This window comes from Chiloscyllium punctatum, chromosome 25 (genome assembly GCF_047496795.1).
Source record: "Chiloscyllium punctatum isolate Juve2018m chromosome 25, sChiPun1.3, whole genome shotgun sequence".
In the NCBI taxonomy this organism is placed as follows: domain Eukaryota; kingdom Metazoa; phylum Chordata; class Chondrichthyes; order Orectolobiformes; family Hemiscylliidae; genus Chiloscyllium; species Chiloscyllium punctatum.
This window is the reverse complement of record NC_092763.1, coordinates 46,353,601-46,371,287: the sequence shown is the minus strand read 5'-3', so window position 1 is coordinate 46,371,287 and position 17,687 is coordinate 46,353,601. Positions and strand designations below refer to the sequence as shown.

General features: G+C 39.3%; 1 protein-coding gene across 1 annotated transcript in view; it reads right to left on the bottom strand.

Moving 5' to 3' along the window:
• Nucleotides 1-17,687, bottom strand: part of med12 (mediator complex subunit 12) — a 184,903-nt gene that overhangs the window by 144,269 nt on the left and 22,947 nt on the right. Inside the window, exons 4-9 of the mRNA XM_072595208.1 lie at nt 15,158-15,317; nt 12,274-12,449; nt 7,290-7,400; nt 6,336-6,608; nt 2,592-2,738; nt 2,373-2,472 (exon numbers count right to left, since the gene is read on the bottom strand). Of these exons, the coding sequence (XP_072451309.1) occupies nt 2,373-2,472; nt 2,592-2,738; nt 6,336-6,608; nt 7,290-7,400; nt 12,274-12,449; nt 15,158-15,317 (967 nt within the window). The remainder of the gene's footprint in view (nt 1-2,372; nt 2,473-2,591; nt 2,739-6,335; nt 6,609-7,289; nt 7,401-12,273; nt 12,450-15,157; nt 15,318-17,687) is intronic.

The following is a 17,687-nucleotide window of genomic DNA, read 5'->3' as shown; positions in this document are numbered from 1 at the left end:
CTCCATGCTGAACATCATTTGGAAGGAGCACTAAAGATGGCAAGAGAACAGAATACATTCAGGAGGTCTTTAATGAACAAGAGAAGTCAGGAGTACCAACAAGCTGGTTGAGTCCAAAAGGGCACAGCAGCTAGCTCTGGCCTGCAAATGATGGTGAAAGAACCAACAAGAGGAAAGACGTTAATTACCTCTCCAATATACCACAATATATCAATATTTCTAAACTAGCATTGGTAGGATAACTACTTCACATTCCTTGGGGATGGGAGAGAATGAATTCCCATCTTTAGGATGGGCATACTATATATTGGGCTGCTTGACACTACCATTGCGCTAAATGGAATGGATTTCAAACAGATCAAGCAATTTGAAACTGGGCATCCATGAAGGACTGTGGGCCATCAGCAGAACTGTACTCAACTACAATCTATAAACACAAGACTCAGCAAGACCCCTATTCCACCATTACTATCAAACAAAGGAGACTATCCTCAATTTAATGAGGAGTTTAGGAAGGTTTGCGAGAGGGTCAGGGATACCTAAAAGGGAGATTTCAAACTTACAAAACCACAACATGGGATAACAAATGGTAGAATGCCTGATGAACAGTTTATGCCTGAAACGATGACTCTCCTGCTCCTTGGATACTGCTGTGCTTTTCCAGTGCCACAATTTTGACTCTGCATCAACATCAACCAGGCAATGCCAAACATTGCTCAGGTACATCCTGCACACGAAAACTCCAACCAATTACCATGCTTTCAGACTACTTTTGAAAATTGAAGTGATAGAAGGTCATCAACAGTGCCATTAAACAGCATTTATTCAGCAACAACCAGCTGACGTGAAATATGATTTCTACCATAGCCATTCAACTCCTGATCACATTATACCCTATTGCAAATGGACAAAAGAGTTGAACTTTAGATTTGAGATGACAGTGATTATCCTTGACATTAAGGTAGCATTTGACGGAGTATAGCTTCAACGAACCTTGCAAGTCTGGAGAGTTGGGAATCGGGGGAATACTCTTCACTAAAGTCATACCTAGCCCAAAGGAAGATGGTAACATTTGTTGAAGATCAATCTTTTCAGCACCAAATCACAGCAGTAGTTCCTCAGTGTCATGCCCAGCCTGAAGTATTTTCATCATCAATGGTCTTCACTCCATCATTACGTCAGAAATAGGAATCTTCGCTCAGGTTTGCGCAATGTTTAACAACATTCATGACACCTCAGATAGTAAAGCAGCCAGCATCAATATGCAGCAAAACTTGGGAAAACATCCAAGTTTGATTTGTGGCAAGTAAACGTTCTGCCACATAATCAAAAAGTATGGGTCTGGAAAAGCACAACCGGTCAGGTAGCACCCAATAGTCAATGTCTTGAGCACAAGCTCTTCCCTTTCTGCCACATAATGTCAGGCAATGGTCACCTTCAACAAAGACAAAATCTAACCATTTCCTCTTGGCATTCAATGGCATTACCATTGCTGACTTCTCCCATTACCAAATCCTGGGGCTTATCATTCACTAGAAACTGAACTGAACTGAACTAACCAAGTAAATATTGCGGCTGAAAGAGCAGATCAGAGATTAGGAATTCTATGGTAAGTAACTCACCTCCTATTTCTCCACTGCTTGTCCACTAACTTCAAGGCACCAAGTCAGAAACGTAATGGAATACTATCCACTTGCTTGCATGACTTCAGTTCCAACAATACTAGAATCTCAAAACCAGCAGGACAAAGCAGCTCACTTGACTGTCATCTCACCCAACTTCAAGATTCCCTTTTCTTCCATCATACAATTACAGTAGTATGCAACATCTATAAAATGCACTGCAACACAAAGCTTCCTCCAACAGAACTTTCAGGACAATGGGCATTAGACATATCTAAATACCATGACCTGTTGACTCCCAATCCATATATCATTGTGACTTGGGAATTATATCACTGCTTCTTCATTTTCAGAGGTTGATAGCTTTGTAATTCCCTTCCTAAAAGCACTTTGAGAATCCTTGAACCCTAAGGATTGCAGTAATTCAAGATGGCAACTCACCACCACTTTTTCAAGGGCAATTACTGATGGGAGAATAAAGGCTGACCTATTGGTGATATCCACATCCCTTCACTAATGTAAGAGTCGCATTTCTTGAGAAACAAAGTATAAACTATACGTTGAGAAGACTCATAGGTACAGTTGAGATCTATCAGAAAATTGGGCCTCACAGTATTTCCAAGTCGCTACAAATTATTTTACTATAATACTGGTTATATTCAATATTCAGCAAGCAAAATTTAATTCTTGAGTCAGTCCACTTAAAGTTGGCAAAAAAAAAACACCCCTAGTATCGGGAATTTCCATTACCTGCATTGGTTTCTTGACATTTATCGAATGACCACCTGACCTCCACAGCCTGACCTCGTTCTTTAATCTGTTCCTCAATTTCTCGCACTTTAGCTCTGACCTGTTAAAAGAATAAAATAAAGTTTCATAACAATCTGCATCTATTGAACACTTCTAACGTGGAAGTACAAAGCCTAGACAATTTTTTTTTTTTTTTACAGACAAGAGAATCTCGTATACCTGTTGGGTAAATGTTGAGTTTCCTCCTGGCATGGGTAGACTTGATGGCGCTATGGGTAAAAGATCGAGGGGCGATCCAGTCTTATTTCTGCAATCAGTCAACGAGTAATGCCACACCAATGCACTTGGACAACACAAAACTATACTCTGTAAAACAAGCAGCCGACAGTCATTCACAACAGTAAATCCTCACATCCTTCTACGCACAACTGTCTTAAGTTTATACTAAGAAATCTCTGACAGAAATCTTTCCCAGTTTCTTCACTCAATTCCAAATTTGTTTTTGTGTTTTGATTTCAGGGGCACCAAGTACCCACCTGTACCTCATTTAAATTGCAACTTGTCATATGTAATTTAAGATAATAAGTACCTACATTTCAATGTGCAAAGATCTAACTAATCCTTAGCTGATGTGGGCAGTGGGATCATTTTTATTCAGAGTCACTAGCAATGATTAGGACCCAACTAAATTCTCTCTTCCCAGCTTCTGACGTTCCTTCTCGTTGGTAAAGGAGGAAAAGAGTCCACAGGGGTGGTCTTTCTCCCCATGTCAAAACAAAAGCAAAAACATCATTTCTGATGATAAACAAATAGTGCAAGGAAACTGAACAGGTATAAAATTTAAGATAGCAGTGCTGCTAGAGCTGTACTGAAACAAAGTAGTCTACTTGATCTCTATGATAGCCTAGATTCATTTTTAGCAGGTGGTTAGCTAAAAGTCATATCCTCCTCTAACCTCTTATCCTGCTATTTGGATTCAGTAATTAACACTGCAGCCTCACCAGGGCTCGATTCCAGCCTTAGGACTGCCTGCGCGGAGTCACTCGTTCTGCTCTGGTTTTCAATGGGCACCGCAGTTTCCTCCCAGTCTAAATGTGTGCATTTAAGTGTTAACTTTTCACAGTGCCTAGGGATGTACAAGCTAGGTAGACTAGCCATGGGAAATGCGGGGTTACAGGAATAGGGTAGAGAGCTGGGTCTGGGTGGGATGCTGTTTGGAGGGTAGATACAGACGTGATGGGCCAAATGGCCTATTTCTGCACTGTAGGTACTCAATGATCTAGCCTCATACAATGTACATAATCTCTTTGAGCAGACACATTATTTAAGAGACATTAAGTGAGTAGATAAAAACTTTGAATACAAATGTACGAAAATGTGAGATTATGTACTTTGATAAGAAGAATATATATGTGCATTGAATGCAGTCTGGACAAAGTTCAATAGGTTGATCCCAGAAATGTACAAATTTTATTCTGAGGAGAGGTTGAGCAGGAGGGGCCTGTATTCATTGTAGCTTAGAAAAATGAACGGCAATCTTGTTGAAACATACAAAATTTTTACTGGATTTGGCAGAGTAGACGCAAAAGGGTTAATTCCCCTTGTGGAAGATGTATAAAACTGGAGGAATAATCTCAAAGTAACATCCATTTAAGACAGAGGTACGATCAATTTCTTCTCTTCTCTCTACTGCAGAGGGGTGTAGCGGCTGGGTCGTTAAGTATATTCAAGGTTCATTGATTGGCAGATCCGGGCTGAATGCCCTACATCTGATCCTATATCTCATGGTCTTACGGAGTGCAACCTGGCTGATACGTGCTTTTCAACTTCTGTCCAAGAGTAAAAGTCTAATTACAGATTAGGTCAGTCTTTATTGATTCATACCATCCAGGCAACGTCCCAGATGCCAACATCAGCAGGTTATGTCCTTCCCCACCCACAGGACACAATACAGTGGCACACAGCCAGGAGAAAGTTGCCCTGGGAGTTCTCAACATTGACTCTGGATTCCATGGAGTCTCTCAGAATCAAGGAAAAAGACAAGGAAAAAATATACCTATTAATTATCATGCATGGCCCCCACACCTGAAGAATCAGTCCTCATTCAACTGAACAAATGAAGTACGAAGTATGGCAAGGGCATAGAATATACTCAGATCAGCATATTCAATGCCCATCTCCAAGGGTAGCTCAGCAGCATCACCACTGACTGAGGTCGCCGAATCCTAAAGGACATGGCTGCTAGACTGATGCTAACAGAACCAACGAGAGGGAAAAATCCTATTTGGCCTTTTCCTCACCTATCTAGCTGTATCAGATGCAATTATCTACAAACATGCTGGTAGGAGTGACCACGAGCCATCATTGTGGAGACAGAGGCCCATATTCACATTGTCCATACTCTTCACCTTTTTAGTGTGGCACTACCACTGTGCTAAATAAAGCAGATTCCGAATAGATAGAATTGGCAATGCTAAATTGCTCGTAGTGTTAGGTGAAGGGGTAAATGTAGGGGAATGGGTCTGGGCAGGTTGTGCTTCAGCGGGTCGGTGTGGACTTGTTGGGCCGAAGGGCCTGTTTCCACACTGGAAGTAATCTAATCTAAAAAAAGCAATCTAATTAATTCAAAACTAGTCATCAATGAAGCACCACAGATCAACTGCGTCAAAACTGTATTCAACTATAAGCTGTAACTTTATTGTCTGGAATATTCTTCACTCTACCACAATTATCAAATCAGGGGTTAAAATCCATTTGAATGAATAGTGGCGGACAGCATGCCAGAAATAAGAAAGGGTATACCTGAGAAAGAGGTGCCAACGCAGTGAACCTACAGCATGTGACATTTATCTGTCGAAAAATAGAAGCAGTATGCAATAGACAGAGGTAACCAATCCCAAAACCAACAGATCAAATCAATGTTCTATGGTGCTGTCACATCCAGCTGTGAATGTTAGACACGCAAATGCTGCATCCTCAATGATGGCAAATCAATGTAAGAGGCAGTGCTGAAGCACTTGCAACTAGTTCAGCCAGACGTGCCAAGCTGTGACCCCTCAACCTACACCTGGAAGTCCCCAGCATCATCTCTCAATTTTTAGACCAATTGATTCACTCTATACGACATGGCTGAAGCTAGATTATTATTGCTGAATGTGTCGCTATTCATGTCCCAGAGGTCATCAATGACCAAACACTTGACAGGTCTAGCCATATAAAATACTATGGACACAAAAGCAAGTTGAACGCACAAAATTTATGTTAAGAAATTTACCTCTTGATGCTCGAACTTGGTCATCATTTACACAGTGCAAGTCAGGAGTACAATGGAATACTTTTCACTTGCATGAATGGTGCAGCTCCAAAAACACTCAAAGATTGAGAATTCAACCTAGTTCATTGGCACTGCATTCACTACCTTCAACATTCACACTCTCCACTACAATTGCACCGTAGCAGCAGTGTACACCATGTACAAAATACATACAGTACACTCCATTGTCAGTATCTTACAAATCTAAAACCGCTACCACCTAAAATTACAACAGCAGTAGTTGCATGGGATCAACGGCACGTACAAGATTCTCTCTAAATTGGACATCAGCTCGGCTTAAGAGTTATATCAACATTCTTTCAATGTCATTGGATCAATATCCAAGAAACCTTTTTGTGGATGTACCTACACCACATGGACTGCAGCGGTTCATAAATATGTAGCACCACTTTCTCAAGGGTAATTATGAATTGGCAAGGAATTAAAGCCTAGCCACCAACATCTATATCTTGTAAAATTTTTTTTTAAAAGTCACAATGGGTAATTATATAGCTTAATAAAAATTGTCTTTTCAATCCATTAATAGTCTAAATGAAACAGAAGTTCTATGTTATTAATGTGAAAGGCAATGGCTATTTGGCATTAGCTCAATTAAAGGCACAATAAAGAAAACTAAATTTCTGAAATACCTGAAGCATACAGCTTAATCCAAATACAACTGGGCGATGCTGTGGGCAAATATAAAAATCCATGAATGGAGATTGAGGCTGATTAGACCCATTAGTTGGTGGTGTTGGAGTTGAAGGTAAAGCATTTCCTGTCGGTGCTGCCATAACATGTGTCTGGTGTCCTCCTGTTACGGCATTACTACCACTATCCCCAAGCAACAAGGAGAGTCGTCGGGTGCAGAAGTAGGCCAAGCGTCTTGACAGGTATGCAGACTGCACAAACTCTCCAGAATACTACAAAGAGCAGAAAAACATAATTAAAGTCACTAATGTGCACTGGGTGTTAGTATCTCATAATTAGATATATATAGACAATTGTATAATGACTTGATAGACTGGAGCCACACTAACATTTGTACACTAATATATGTAACTATTAACAGCACTGTCATTAGGATTTTAGTGAAGTTAACATTTGACGCTTAAAAATGTTTTCTTGCTGTTTTACAGAAAGCCCTAACATACAATTGAAGCTCAGATAAAAGTGGAGTACTGCAAATGGTGAAAATTTGAAATAAAAACAGAAATGGTGAAGAAACTCAGCAGATGTGGTAGTATCTGTGGAGACAGAAACAAAGTTAATGTTTTAAGTGTGATGTAACTCCTCTTCAGAACACATGTAGGTTATGTTGTCTGCCTGGAGCTGTATGGTCATGGTTGAGCAGTTTGAATTGATAAATTAGGAGTATTTCACAAGAAATGTACTGATACGGCATTAAAAACAAATGGAAATAATATTTTAATCTATTTATTATGACATCAATAAAATAAGCAAGCCTGGTGATAGCATGCTATTAATTGATAGTTGAAATGTCAATGCTTTTAATTCTAACATTTTAAATTACCTGGGTTTATTTGAATAAACAGTATGCTCTAACTGTCAGGAATAGCAGAGCCAAACAGAAATTTACCCACCTGTAACATCAGTGGGAGCAATAACTTAAGGAGTTCATCCTCCCCTGGCCGGATTTTCTCAAAGCATTCTAGAACCCAGGTTAGGAACTCATGCCTATCCAGCATTCCGTCCTGTAACCAAAGTGAGAAAATCAGAGCTATAGAAATGAATGTTGCAAACGTAATATTATTGTTCAAAAAAGGGTCTAGAAACAAGTCATCACTTTAACTTTAGTGTTGAAGAAATTGTGGTTAATTAACTTGCTGCAGTTTCTTGAAGTAAAAAGAGAGGGAGAGTTGATCAGGGAAATGTGGTTGCAGTTGTGTACATGGTCATCCAAAAGATGTTTCATACACTGCTGCACAACAGACTGGCGAGCAAAGTTATAGTTCACAGGCTAAAAGCAACAGCAACAACATGCTGAGTAACATAAAACTGGCCAAGTGGCAAGAAACGGAGAATAGTGGTTAATGGACATTCTTTGAGTTAGAAGTAGGTTTGCACAGAGTCAAAGGGACCCTTACCATTCCTGATATATATGACTAACTTAGATCTTGTCTGGTTGGGTACAATTTCAAAAAGGCTGGTACAATGTACTTTATCTGCACCTGCCAGCCCAACATGAACAAAGGCAAAGTGATTTATTTTGCTCGGAAAAAGGCCACAATTCTAAAGGGGAAGAAAGAATGGAAATATCTTCGAGCCTGTTGCGTCATTCACTAAGATCAACTCTCTATTACCCGATCCAATAAGAATCTATCTGCGTCTGTCTTAAAAATATTCCCTGACACCACCTCAAACGTCTTCTGAAGCAGAGTATTCCAAAGTCTCTTAACTTTCATCTCTGTTCCAAAATGGTGAACACCAATTTTAAAACAGTGCTCTCTACTTCTGGACTGACCCAAGAGAGGAAGCAGCCTTTCCACATCCACCTTGTCAAGACCATTCACAATCTTCTAGACTTCGATCATCTGTCACTCTTACACTACAGTGGAGACAAGTCCAGCCCATACAAACTCTCTCTCAAAACAAGCCGGGTCTTCAGGTTTTAATCTAGGAAATTTCCTCTGAACCGTCTCCAATGTATTTACATCCTTCCCTAAATAAGGTTGGCACAAAGATTCTGCAAACGTATATAGACAGATAAAGCAAGTGGGCAAAACCTTGGCAGATGGAATCAGACATGAGGAAATGCGAGTATGTGCACTTCCACAGATAGAACAGAGGAGCTGAATGTTACTTAAATGGAGAAAGATTGCAGAAATCGATGGAACAGAGGGATTTGGGAGTCTTTGCCCATAAATCACAAAAGCCTTCAAGAGGAAAGCAGCAACGGACAGGTTTGTGGCACCATGATTGGCTCTGCTGCACAGCAGGGGAGGAAAAAGGTTGCAAGATGGATAGGAGGGATCGGAGTTTCAAACGTAAGGAGAACTGACAGGCAGTTCTGCAGCAGCAAACAAAATGATATGTTGCCTCCCAGCTGCCACAGTTAGGGATGTCTCTGAGTGGCTGCAAGGTGTTCTGAAGGGGGAGAGTGAACAGCCAGCAATCGTTATGCATGTTGATACCAACGACATGGGTTTAAAAAAAAGAGAAAATTAGATCCTGCAGCAGGAGCTGAGAGAGACAGTCGCTAATTATGAAAGAAAACTACTATGTCGGCAATCTCAGGATTATGCCCAGTGTCAGGTGCTACTGAGTACAGGAACAGGAAGATAGATCAAATGAATGCTTGGCTAAAGAGATGGTGTAGGAGGGATGACTTTAGTGTTTTGGATCATGGGACTGCTTCTGGGATGGATGGGACCTGTACAAGCCAGACACATTGAACCAGAATGGGCCCAATATCCTTGCTGGAAGGTTTCCTCATGCTGCAGGAGTTTTAAATTGATTTAGCTGGGTATGGGGCATAGAGTAGATGTAAACTCAGGAATAAGGTCCAATCAGATACAATCAAGGCATCATATGGCACAGAAACAGAACCTTTGGTTCAAAAATTAAAATACTTTTGGATAGGAACATGAATAAGAAAGGTTGAGAGGGATATGGGCCAAACTAGTTTAGTTTGGGAAATTTGGTTGGTATTGATGAGTTGGACCGAGAGGTCTATTTCCATGCTGTATGACTCTACGGACCTATAATTTGTCCATGCTAACCAAGTTTCCCCAAACGAAACTAGCCCCATTTGTCTGTGTTTGGCCTATATCCCTCTAAACCATTGTTTTTCATGAACCTGTCAAATGTCTTTTAAATGTCCTAACTGTACCTGTATCTACCACTTCCTCTAGCAGTTTGTTTCATATATCAACAACCCTCTGAGTGAAAAAGTTGCCCCTTAGGTCTTTTTTAAACCTTTCTCCTCTCACCTTAAAATATGGCTTCTTGTTTTAAATATTCTTACCCTAGGGAAAAGATCTTTACTATTCAGTTTATCTATGCCTCTCAAGATTTTACAAACCTCTCTAAGGTACCCCTCAACCACCTATCCTCCAGTGAAAAAAATCCCAGCCTATCCAGCTTCTCCTTAACTCAAACTCTCCAGTTCCAGTAATACCCTTATAAAACTTTTCTGAACCCTTGACAACTTAATAATATCCTTCCTATAACAGGACTACCAGAACTGCAGACAGTATTCCAAAAGTGGCCTTACCAACATGCATACAACTGCAACATGACATCCTAACTCTGATACTCAAAGGTCTGAGGCTTGAAGGAAAGAATACTAAATGCCTTCTTAACCACCCTGTCTACCTGTGATGCAACGTTTGAAGAACTATGTACCTTAAACCCCATGTCTCTCTGACAATACTATCCAGGGCTCTGCCATTATTTGCATACATCCTGCCCTTCCTCATCTTACATAAAAAGAATATTCGGACAGTCCAGCACATAGAGGAGAAAGGAGCAGGATGAGGCACATGGATGGGCTAGAAAGCTACGCCTCATCTTCTGCCTCGGAACACTTCAACCCCAGGGCATCAATGTAGACTTCACCAGTTTTCTTATTTCCCTTCCCACCACCTTACTCCAGTTCCAACCTTCCAGCTCAGCACTGTCCTCATGATCTGTCCTACCTGCCAATCTCCCTTCCCACTTATCCGCTCCACCCTCCTCTCTGACCTATCACCTCCATCCCCACCCCCATTCACCTACTGTACTCTTTGCTTCCTTCCCCCACACTCCTCTTTGACCTATCACCTCCATTCCCACCTCTCCAGCCTCCATTCCTGATGAAGGGTTTTTCCTGAAACATCGATTTTCCTGAAACATCCATTTTCCTACTCCTCAGATGCTGTCTGATCTGCTGTGCTTTTCCAGCACCACTCTAATCTAAACTCTGGTTTCCAGCATCTGCAGTCCTCACTTCTACCTAGAAAGCTCAACTGTACCTATTTTAATGCAAGGAGCATGACTGGTAAGACAGAAGAATTTGGAGCACTGATCACTTGGAAATAGGATATTATTGCGACTGCAGAGACACAGTTGAAGAAAGGTCAGAACTGTCAGTTCAACATTCCAAGATATAGAAATTTCAGGCATGATGTGGGAGGGGAGAGTAAAAGAGGTGGGCATTGCAATATTGATAAGGAAAATCATCACTGCAGCAATGAGGCAAGTGCCTGCAAATAAGGCCAACTGGATAGAGTTCAAAAATGAAAAAAAAAAGCCTCCCAACAGTCAAGGGAGATACAGGAGCAGATATGTAGTCAAATCACAGAAAGATGCGAGAGAAACACATTTATAGTCATGGAAGACTTCAACTTTACTAACATTAACTGGGATCACCTTAGTGTGAAAGGATCAGACAGGGTGAAATTTTTAAAAGTGCATCCAAGAGAGGTTGAGGAGTGATCCAATTAAATTCTACAATATGATGAAAGACATAGGAGAAAACAAATCTTCCAGCTCAGCGAGCCAACCTACATCCAGCCACAAAATCTTGTCAAAACGCACTAGGCATAACAGAATACAATATGAGAATCTCTTCTCCATGGCAGACGTGTCTAAGACCAGAGGGCATAAGTTTAAGGTGAGGAGAAAGTGGTTTGGAGGAGATCTGGGAAATATCTTTTCACTAGAGGGTGATACATATATGGGTCGTACTGTCCATTCGGTACATCCCATATATGTAACACCCTCTAGTGAAAAGAAATTTCCCAGATCTCCTCCAAACCACTTTCTCCTCACCTTAAACTTATGCCCTTTGGTTCTTGCAACACTTAAGAAGCATCTGTATGAGTACTTAAAATGCCAGGCCACAGTAGGCAAATGGACCAAGTGCAGTCAACTGGGATTAGCATAGTTTGGTATTTGTTGGTCAGCATAGACATGGTGAGCCATGCTGTATGACTCTTATCAAATCAGTGGCACGCTCACTGAATTGCAGAATAGAATCAATTGGATGAATAGCCTACCTCTGCTCCTATGTCTTATGGTCTTACTATCTAAAGAGGCCAAAACTGAACAAAGTATTAAAGATATGGTCTTACCACAAAAGCAAAGTGTCGGAGAAACTCAGCAAGTCTGGCAGGATTTCATGGAGACAAAAACAGTGACCTTCATCTTTTCTGGTGCTAACCTCTAAGCTACAAGATTTATTAAGATCACAGCATTCCACAGTATGATTTGAATTCCATGATCTGCATTGGAAGGGAACCTTTCATTATCTCAAAATAAAATCTTACTGCTCGAACTTTCAAATGTTCTAAATTCAAGAGTTATTGCTGTCCTGAAGAAAACTTGCAGTGTTTCACCTAGAATCATATCCAAGAGAGTTCCGTTTCCAAGAACCTCAAGAATGATTAAATTTACGAGTGCAGAGCCCATTAAAAATACAGATTAAAATTAGGTTAAAAATCGTGGATGCATGTGTTTTGCTGCAGACGTTGAATTTTGTTGTTACTCACTATTTGGCACAGATAGATGAATCCAAAAGTCGCGAACACACAGTTACTGAGGATTTACTGTATTTCACACGTATGTATAATGTTCATACACTACCTGAAACATGTAGAGAGCCAGCTTTTCATTATATTCCCACTGTTTCATGGCCTGCTCCACTTCAGGCACTGCGGGTTGTACTGGTGTCCCACAATTCTGCGAAGACATCAATCGATAAGACTCAGCAATCTTCTGTAGCTGTTCCCAAAGGTACTTTGTGATGATTTGAGTCCACTCTACAGGGAAAAAAAACATTACTGCAAATATCTTAACTTGGCACTGCTTAGCCCTAACACATTTAAATTCAGGTTAAATATGATACTCCAAAGTTACAAAATATTCATCCATTCATACAATGCATTTTAGTGTGACATTACAGACACATGTAGAAGCCTGACAACAGGAAGGAGGCAAAACTCAGAGTCAGACATAAACTAACTTAATATCACACTTCCCCAACTGATGTTTTCAGAACAGTGGCACTGGCATATTTTAGTTTACTTTACTAGTTTAGTATTTGTAACCCCCAGAACATAAAGTCCACCAATTGCAATCACAAAATTGCCAACACACACTCGAGATTCTCTTATGATGCAGAGATAGAGGCAGCACTGTGCAAACTTTTTCCATGCTATTCTACTACAGGATAATAAAAGTTAAATTAAAAATCTTTAGAATGACAAGAGTAGACATGAAAACCTAACAATGAAGTTTTAATTCAAAGCTATCCCCATTAAGCAAATTATTTACAAAGTGTTTAAAAAAAAAGACAAAACATATCAACTATACAAAAAATTACACTTTGTACATTGGACAACTGTTAAACATAAACCAAGTATGGCACAGGAACAGGCCCTTCAGCCCATGGTGTTATGCCAAACATGATGCCAAATTAAACTAATCCTTTATGCCTGCCCATGGCCCACATCTTTCCATTTGTTCCTTATTCATGAGCTTACCTTATCTAAACACCTCTATCTTATCTGCCTCCAGCACTAACCTGGCAGCATGTTCCAGGCACCTACCACTCTGTGGAAAAAAAAATCTGCTCCTCACATCTCCTTTGAACTTTCCTCCTCTTACCTTAAATGCGTGCCCTTTAGTACTGTATTAGGCATTCCAACTCTGGGAAAAAGATTCTGACTGTCAACCCTATCTCTGCCTCTTCTAATTTTATGAGCTTCTATCAAGTCTCCCCTCAGCCTCCACTGCAGCAGAAAAAACAACCCTTGTTTGTCTAGACTCTCCTTTAATCCAATGTCCTGGGAAACCTCTTCTGCACCCTCTCCAAAGTCTCCACATCCTTTCTGTAACATAGTGACCAGAACTGAATGCAACATGTTAAATACTATTAAATGCTATTAAGTATTTAAGCAGTATTTAAGTATTCAAACACGATTAAAACGGTAAATACTATTCTTTAATTTCTTGATAATTAAAACATTTCTTGATGCAGAATGTCAACTGGAGTAAAGCACTGTAATTTTGTTCCCCAACTCTATTAATACTGGCATTTATATTCAGTTAACCATTTAATACCAAAATTGGATAGGCCCAACAGTTGAATACTTGAGCTATCTGGGTCACAAGGTTGAATGTATGGTGGACTTGACCCAGAAAGTAAATAAACAATTATAGATGGAGTCCATCAACACTCACTGTAAATAAGTGTCACTGAAGCAATACACAAAAGCAATCAATACTTCTGAAAGATAAAACTTCAAGCAAAAGGGGGAAGAAAATAAATTACAGTAAAAATAACTAACTTTTCTATGAACTATCAGTATACAATCAATTTGGTATTACTGAACTTGAATGTTCCTGAAAAAAAGACTCACTTCATCAAAGCTTTTCATCTTACACAATCTGCCACCGAGTTCTCATCTACAGTCTACTGCAAGCTTATCTTCACTGGTCAATATATGTGCTGAGATTCCAATAGTATATGAAGTATCAGATTAAATTTACTGTCACATCGTAAATAAGGCCCAAGCTATTTCTTCACTGTACAAAGTTTGATGAAACAGAGCACGTCAAAACCATGCTGCAAGGCAATGGCTGCTCTAATTAGAGCATTTCTCACTGTATATCATGCAAATGCATGAATATGACTAAGGCTGTCTCTTTTGGTCTTCAGAAATATCATATCTCTGATTTCCCTGGAAGGGTAAAGTAAGTGTCAAAAATATGAGCAACAGGTGACACTTGGTTTTTACAGCAATTTCTGCTTTTGAATATGTTTTTTAAGCTGTTTACAATATGTAAGGTACTGACCTATCCCAAACAACCTCAAAATGCATTGTTCAAACTTAAACGCGATTTCATGATTGGATAATATGTGCTAAATAAGCCAAACTGTATGAAGAATTATACTGACAGCCAATTTAAGATTGTCAGTATGTTTGTAGTGTGGTACACTTGCATATACTGGAGGCTACATATTTTAATACAAAAGGCAGAAGAACATATTAAGATAACACAGGCAGAAGGAACATATGCACGTATTGCACCTGCTTCAACTTAATAAAACAGGTGACAGCCATTCTCTCGTTCATTCATCAAGGTATTGCTTTGACCAAATTTAGTCAATCTACCTGATTTAAATGTAAACAAAGCCTGGCAATTAACTATCACTCAGTTTAACTAGCACACCCCTACAATTGAAGTCTACTCATACACTAATCAGCACTCTCTCTCTTCATAATACAAAAAGATGTTGTTCCCCATTGTGTTAGTATGTTGAAACATCAGTATGTTATTCAGTTTACAGATGAATGGAGTGCTGGCTTTCTCTCCAGCATGCTTAGCTTCGCATGTAAAATGAAAGGAATTGTTCATTCAAAAGGTGTTACCAACAAAAGTGTATTCAACGTGCAAAAAGCAGAAGCCAACCAATCAAACTTGCTTATTTAAATCTAAAGAGAAATATTTTTGTTAACCCTACCTATACAAGGGTCTATGACATGACGTTTCTTCATCTTTGTTTCGGTGATAGCAGCATAATAGGCACATGTCATTTTTATCAGCCAAGCAGCTCTCATAACTGGCACTGAATATTTGGCTAGGTATCCAAACACTTCTTCCTTTTTACTAAATATAGGCACCTGAAAAAATGTTTAAAAAATGGGTGTTAGATAAGTGCACAAGATTTCTTTCAGAATAAGTTAACAATTTGAAATATGACCATATTACAAACAACAAGTGGAATGTTGAAGATAGTGTAGCGATCCACAAAGACAAAACAATGCAGCATGGGATTTTCTTTGTTTGGTGTTTCAGGTGATGAGTAGGGAGGGGCAATATGCTGGATTTGAAAGGAAGCAATAGGTAATACCCAAGCGAAGGGATTCAGTTACAATGCCAGTCAGCATAATATCCAAAAAATCATTGTTAGGTGGTCAGAAGATTGATTCAAATAGGACAGAGAAGCTATAATGTGAGTTCTATAACCAAAATGAGCCCAAAGAGATGAGAAACTGGAGGCTGATGATAGATGGAATGCGAAAATAGCAGGATTTCAGGACTGGATTCCAACATAGATGAGGTTTAGCTCATCAACAAGTGAAAGAGCTGCTAAACAGATGGTGTTACCATTGACGCTTCTTGTATTTACAATTAGAGATGAAGACAACAGGAATATAATGCAATGGTTTGCAGTGAACAAAGGGAACTCAGATTTATATTTGTTTTGCATAATTATTCTGGGATAATAAGTTGGCTTAATAAAATAAAGCATGGACCAAATGCATGATATGGCTCTGTCACAGCTGTTCATGAATGTTTAAACAAACTGTGTCCTCAATATGTGCACTGTGAACTTGAAGGGGGACGTTGGGGTGATTTCGAATGATTCAATTGGATCAGAAGGAGTACATATTTACTAAACTCTTTCGAACACTTGAGTTGTCCAATAGCAGCAGAAATGTTACAGATACTGACAGCATAAAGATTAGAAAGTTAAATGCAGCTGTAAAATAAGTTTGGGCTGGGTAGATTATAGATCCCCAGTGCGCAAGTAGAAGGAACTCATTTGGAGACTAGGGTAAGGTGGCAAGAATGTCGGGGGCAAGGGCTACAGCACATTTTGGATCAGATAAAGATCACTGACATAAAATTTTATATCTGTTTGTCTCTCCAAACATGCAGAGACCTATTAAGCATTTGAAGCCTTTTCTATTTGACTTAACTGAGAAAAAGGAGTAGACCATTTAATTCCTTATCCTTTAACATCATTTAATTAAATGATTGCTAAAGTGTAATTCAATTACATGTATCCACTGTTGTTCCATATCCACTAAGTAAATGTCATTACCTGATAAAAATCTTGCTTAATTCAGTCTTAAAAATTTCAACTGACCAAGCATCAACTAGCCTTTTGGGACAAAGAGTGCCATATTGGGCAAGGACAGAGAAATAGAACTGACTGAAACAAAAAAGGAAATTGCTTGCCAAATTCAGTTAGTCTGACAGCATCTTGGAATGGAAGTACACTTAGCTTTTTGAATCTGGTGACACTTCTTCAGAACTCTGACTGGGTCTGCAGGTCAAAGACAGGCCCCTGTCCTTAACTGCACAGTAATCACTTAATTGGTCACTTTGGGAATATGTCTCCCTGCCAGGCTATGTGTCTCTTGATTTTAGCCCAACATTGGGATCAATCAAAGGGAAAAAATGAATTTATAAGAAAGAAATGGGACAACCAAAAGAAACTTGTTGCTCTTTGCAAACATTTTAATATCTGTCAGATAAAAAGGATTTCTTGGGTTTCAGTTTTATAGATACCATTGTTTACAGATAACTGAAAACATTTACAACATTCTATAAAAGTTATCAGCACTGAACAAAGATGCTGTCCAATATCACTCAAAGGAATTTGTTTCCATCAGGAGACATTTCTTTGGAAGTCTCAGACTTTTCAAAGGTTCTGATGAATATTATTTATTCACTATCAGATGTTACTAACACATGAAGATAATTTTATTTACAGTCACATAATTGTGCAGCCATAGTGCTGCTATAAACTAGAAGCCGCCAATCATGGGAAGACGACAGAGGAGAAATTACAGAAAGATACAGCTTTGGAAAAATAGTGGGGAAACGTCAGTTATCTTAATTGAAACAGGGATAGCAACAATGTAAAGAATAAAGTGGAGGAAGAATCCATGAAATGTGTCCAAGATAATGTTCTTGATCACTGACTGCATTTCCAGCCCAGTGAGGAAGGAAGCATTGTTGATGTAGTTCTGGGGAATAAAGTGAGGCAAGCAAAGCATGTTTCATTGGCAAGACATTTGAAGAAGATAGCATGATCAGGTTAAGCTGAGTTACAGAAAAAGACAAATATTTAAATGGAGGAAAGGAGGTTTGTGAAATCAAAAATTAACAGATTAAACTGTATTTTGTATACTGAGCAGCTTTCAAAGAACAAATGATTCAGATAAAGTAAGAAAGGAAGGAAGGACATCCAAAGCTGG